At 41.6% G+C, this 6095-nt stretch overlaps 1 protein-coding gene across 1 annotated transcript; it reads left to right on the top strand.

Moving 5' to 3' along the window:
- The first annotated feature begins 306 nt into the window (after positions 1-306).
- LOC130949667 (uncharacterized) lies at positions 307-912 on the top strand. The gene has a single exon (XM_057878324.1). It carries the CDS (start codon positions 307-309, stop codon positions 910-912), a length of 606 nt encoding a protein of 201 aa, XP_057734307.1.
- Positions 913-6095: the final 5183 nt, after the last annotated feature.

Raw genomic sequence — 6095 nt, 5'->3', positions numbered from 1 at the left:
TGCCATCAAGAAACTGGAGACACAAATTGGTTATCTATTCAAGCAGCTTTCTAACCACAACTTCTGCAAAAATAACAATTCAAGCAAAGAGGAGGAGTGTCAAGCTATAACACTTAGGAGTGGGAAGGAACTTAAGGAACTCTCCCAAAAACCACAAGAAAAAGGCTCAACTGAAAAGGAAGAAGAGCAAGATGGAGTTCAAACTCCCACTTCAAGTCCACAAAAAGAAAAGGGATGCCAAAACTAAACATCTCAAGAGCTCCATATCCTCAGCAGTTGAAGAAAAAGGAAGATGACAACTAGTTCATGAGATTCTTGGAAATCTTTAAGAAACTACAAATCAACATACCCTTTGCTGAAGCAATAGAACAAATGCCATTCTATGCCAAGTTCCTGAAGGAGCTGATGACTAAGAAGAGAAGCTGGAAGAACAATGAGACTGTAATACTAACTGAAGAATGTAGTGCCATCATCCAGCACAAACTACCCCAAAAGTTGAAGGATCCTGGGAGCTTTCAGATCCCTTGTATTATAGGGGAAATCACAGTAGAGAAGGCCCTTTGTGACTTAGGAGCCAGCATCACTTTGATGTTAGTAGCAATGATGAGGAAGATGAAGATCGAGGAGGCTAAACCAACAAAAATGGCCTTACAACTGGCAGATCGATCGTTCAAATTCCCTCATGGCATAGTAGAGAATTTGTTGGTGAAAGCAGGAGACTTCATATTCCCGGCAGATTTTGTAGTGTTGGACATGCAGGAGGAAGCCAAAACCTCCATTATTCGGGGAAGGCCGTTCTTGGCTACTGCTGGAGCTACCATTGATGTCCAAAAAGGTGATCTTACCTTGAGATTACATAATGAAAAGATGACATTCAATGTGTTCAAGGCCATGAGTTACCCACCAAAATAATTAGGGGAATGCATGAGGATAGACTCACTTGAAGAAGAAGTGCAGGAGTGTTTCGAAGAAGAAGAGCATGAAGAGCCCGAGAGATCAATGAAGGAGGAGTATATACCAAGTGAGGAGGTTGCCACAGCAGAGAGTCACATTCAAGATGCACCAAAGGAAGAGACTGAAAAGTCAGAAGCACCCAAGGTTGAACTTAAAGCATTGCCACCCACTCTCAAATATGCATACCTAGGAGAAAATGAAAACTACGCAGTGATTATAAGCTCGTGCCTCAGCCAAGATCAAGAGGATGAACTGCTCAAGGTGCTGCGGGAGCATAAGGACGCCATCAGATGGACCCTTGCTGACCTGAAGGGAATCAGTTCAACTATATGCATGCATAAAATACTGTTAGAAGATGATGCAAAACCATCCATTCAATCCCAAAGAAGGCTGAACCCAATCATGAAGGAAGTGGTACAGAAAGAGGTTATGAAGCTTTGGCAAGAAGGAGTAATATACCCGATCTCAGACAGCCCTTGGGTCAGCCCCGTGCATGTTGTGCCCAAGAAGGGAGGAATCACTGTGGTTCCCAATGAGAGGAACGAACTAATACCTACAAGGACCGTCACAAAATGGCGGATGTGCATCGACTATCGGAAACTCAATGAAGCCACACAAAAGGATCATTTTACTCTCCCATTCATGGATCAGATGTTGGAAAGACTTGCAGGACATGCTTATTACTGTTTTCTTGATGGTTATTCAGGATATAACCAAATAGTGGTTGATCCTAGAGACCAAGAGAAAACTTCATTTACCTGTCCATATGGAGTGTTTGCCTACAGGCGCATGCCATTTGGACTATGTAATGCACCTGCGACTTTCCAACGCTGCATGCTTTCTATATTCTCAGATATGATAAAGAAATTCATTGAGGATTTCATGGATGATTTCTCGGTATTTGGAGATTCTTTTACTAGTTGCTTGAATCACCTGACCTTGGTATTGAAAAGATGCCAAGAGACCAATTTGGTCTTGAACTGGGAGAAATATCACTTTATGGTGACAGGAGGAATAGTTCTTGGCCATAAGATTTCTAACCAAGGAATCGAAGTGGATAGGGCTAAAGTAGAACTTATTGAAAAGCTCCCTCTACCTAGTGATGTCAAGGCAATTAGAAGTTTTTTAGGGCATGCTGGCTTTTACAGAAGATTTATTAAAGATTTTTCAAAAATAGCTAAGCCCTTGAGTAATCTCCTTGTATCAGATACACAATTCATCTTCGATGAAACCTGCATGTTGGCATTTGAGCATTTGAAAGAAAGATTGTCCTCTGCCCCTATCATCTCCCCACCTGATTGGAACTTACCCTTTGAATTGATGTGTGATGCATCTGACTTTGCAGTAGGGGCAGTGTTAGGGCAGAGGAAAAATAACTTAGTCCATGTAATATACTATGCTAGCAAGGTCCTCAATGATGCTCAAAGAAATTATACAACTACTGAAAAGGAATTGCTAGCCATAGTTTTTGCATTTGACAAGTTTAGATCATACCTCATTGGTTCTAAAGTAATTGTTTTTACAGATCACACAGCACTTAAATATTTATTTGCCAAGCAAGAATCAAAACCAAGACTAATAAGATGGATCTTATTATTGCAGGAGTTTGATATTGAAATCAGAGACAAGAAGGGAGTGGAGAACAAGGTGGCAGATCATCTATCCAGGATTCCTCATGAGGAAGGGGAAACACAGGATATGAATGTGAACGAGCTCTTCCCTGATGAGTAGTTAATGATAGTGCACAAAGCCCCATGGTTTGCAGACATTGCCAACTTCAAGGTAACTGGGGCTCTACCTCCAGGAATCAATAAACATCAAAAGAGGAAGCTCATAAATGATGCAAAATACTTTGTCTGGGACGAGCCTTATCTCTTCAAGAAGTGTTCAGATGGAATCCTTAGAAGATGTGTTTCAGAAGAGGAAGGACGAGAAGTACTATGGAATTGCCACGGCTCATGCTACGGAGGCCACTTTGGAGGGGACAGGACTGCAGCAAAGGTGTTCCAAAGTGGATTCTTTTGGCCCACCCTTTTCAAGGATGCCAAAGAATTGGTAAGGAGTTGCAATGAATGCCAAAGATCTGGGAACTTGCCCAAAAAAAATGCCATGCCACATAATTTCATTTTGGAACTGGAAGTATTTGATGTGTGGGGAATAGATTTCATGGGACCATTCCCAACCTCATATGCAAACAAGTACATCTTGGTAGCAGTGGATTATGTGTCCAAATGGATAGAGGCCATTGCAACCCCAACAAATGACAATAAAGTGGTCACGAACTTCCTCAGGAAGAATATTTTCAGCCGGTTTGGAGTCCCAAGAGCCCTCATCAGTGATGGAGGGAGCCATTTTTGTAATAAACCACTAGAGACTCTTCTCCTACGATATGGGATGAAACACAAGGTAGCCACACCTTACCATCCCCAAACAAGTGGACAAACGGAGATATCCAACAGAGAGCTAAAGAGAATTCTGGAGAAAACTATAGGTGCATCAAGAAAAGATTGGGCGAAGAAGCTGGATGATGCTCTTTGGGCATACAGGACAGCATTCAAAACACCACTGGGAATGTCCCCATATCAACTGGTTTATGGGAAAGCTTGCCATTTACCACTAGAATTGGAACACAAAGCTCTCTGGGCCATCAAAATACTGAACTTTGACAGCATTGCTGCTGGTGCAAAGAGAATCTTGCAACTGCAAGAGATGGAGGAATTCAGGTCACAAGCCTATGAAAATACTAATATATATAAGGAGAAGCCAAAGAGGAGACATGACCTGCATCTTGCACCCAGGGATTTTGAAAAGGGGCAGCAAGTACTCTTCTACAACTCCAAATTGAGACTATTCCCAGGAAAACTCAAATCGAGGTGGTCAGGGCCTTTCATTGTCACTAAAGTCTCACCATATGGACACATCGAAGTCATGGATGAAAGGTCAGGGAGGACTTTTACAGTGAATGGACAAAGACTCAAGCATTATCTGGGCAACATGGGGGAAAACCCCAGAGTAAACTATCATCTCAAGTAGAGGAGGAATCGTAAAGCTAGTGACGATAAAGAAGTACTTTGTTGGGAGGCAACCCAACCTTAGGTAACTACTTTTTCAACTATATTTCAATAAAGATCACAAGTTGTTTCTCCTGCATTGCAAGGAGCTAAGTTTGGTGTTCCACACCAAAACAATTCAAGAGTGAAAGTGCGATTCTAAGTTTGGTGTCCCACCAGAGGATGCTAGTTAGAATCACACTATACTCTCAAAGCACATTGCTAGCTCTAACCAATTAAGGGAACCACTTGGATATAGATTAGTCTTTAGTTAATTGGTTACTAACAGCAAGATACTAGGATCTACGCATGCATGCAAGGTTTTGTAGTAAGCAAGGAACTAAGTTTGGTGTTCACACACCGAAAATAAGTTCAGAAATCATAAGCATACATGCGAGCTGACTATTCCTCAAGTGCTTGGGAAACAAGTGGTGCACGAAATTGCAATCACATTTTTGCAATCACGCACAACTAACCAGCAAGTGCACTGGGTCGTCCAAGTAATACCTTACGTGAGTAAGGGTCGATCCCACGGAGATTGTCGGCTTGAAGCAAGCTATGGTTATCTTATAACTCTTAGTCAGGATATCAATAATTATCAGGGTTGATTGTAAAAAGCAAAAGAACATGAAATAAGTACTTGTTTTGCAGTAATGGGGAACAGGTTGAGGTTTTGGAGATGCTCTATCTTCTGAACTTCTACTTTCCTACTGTCTTCTTCTTCAAGCACGCAAGGCTCCTTCCATGGCAAGCTGTATGTAGGGTTTCACCATTGTCAATGGCTACCTCCCATCCTCTCAGTGAACATGTTCAACGCGCTCTGTCATAGCACGGCTAATCATCTATCGGTTCTCAATCGGGTTGGAATAGAATCTAGTGATTCTTTTGCGTCTGTCACTAATGCCCAGCCCTCAGGAGTTTGAAGCTCGTCACAGTCATTCAATCCTTGAATCCTACTCAGAATACCACAGACAAGGTTTAGACCTTCCGGATTCTCTTGAATGCCGCCATCAATTCTAGCTTATACCACGAAGATTCTGATTAAGGAATCCAAGAGATATCTACTCAATCTAAGGTTGAACAGAGGTGGTTGTCAGGCACACGTTCATAGTTGAGAATGATGATGAGTGTCACGGATCATCACATTCAACAGGTTTAGGAACAAGTGATATCTTAGAATGGAAGCAAGCATGATTGAATGAAAAATAGTAGTAATTGCATTAATCCATCAAGACACAGCAGAGCTCCTCAACCCCAACCATGGGGTTTAGAGACTCATGCCGTAGAAGATACAATGAGAAATGTGTAAAGTGTCATGAGGTAGAGATACAATATCAAAAGGTCCTATTAATAGTGAACTAGTAACCTAGGGTATACAGAAATGAGTAAATGACGTAAAAATCCACTTCCGGGGTCCACTTGGTGTGTGCTTGGGCTGAGCATTGAAGCTTTCATGTGTAGAGACTTTTTCTGGAGTTAAACGCCAGCTTTTATGCCAGTTTGGGCGTTTAACTCCAATATTTGTGCCAGTTCCGGCGTTAAACGCCGGGAATTCTGGAGCTGATTTGCAACGCCGGTTTGGGCCATCAAATCTCAGGCAAAGTATAGAGTATTATACATTGCTGGAAAGCCCAAGATGTATACTTTCCAACGCCGTTGAGAACGAGCCAATTGGCTTTCTGTAACTCCAGAAAATCCATTTCGAGTGCAGGGAGGTCAGAATCCAACAGCATCTGCAGTCCTTTTCAGTCTCTGAATCAGATTTTTGCTTAGGACCCTCAATTTCAGCCAGAAAATACCTGAAATCACAGAAAAACACACAAACTCATAGTAGAGTCCAGAAAAGTGAATTTTAACTAAAAACTAATAAAAATATAATAAAAACTAACTAAAATATACTAAAAACATACTAAAAACAATGCCAAAAAGCGTATAAATTATCCACTCATCAACAAGCAACTTCCAATTACCTTGCAGGAAGCTTATGAGGAGATGGTGCACCTTCAACTAAGAAAGTAAGGCATCAAGAACTATGACAATGACAACAAGAAGGCAACTGGATTGGCAGAGCAAACCATCTCTCAAAGGTTG

The sequence above is a fragment of the Arachis stenosperma genome, chromosome 9 (genome assembly GCF_014773155.1).
Source record: "Arachis stenosperma cultivar V10309 chromosome 9, arast.V10309.gnm1.PFL2, whole genome shotgun sequence".
In the NCBI taxonomy this organism is placed as follows: Eukaryota; Viridiplantae; Streptophyta; class Magnoliopsida; order Fabales; family Fabaceae; genus Arachis; species Arachis stenosperma.
Note: the sequence above shows the minus strand (reverse complement) of the source record. Positions and strands in the feature narration are given on the sequence as shown.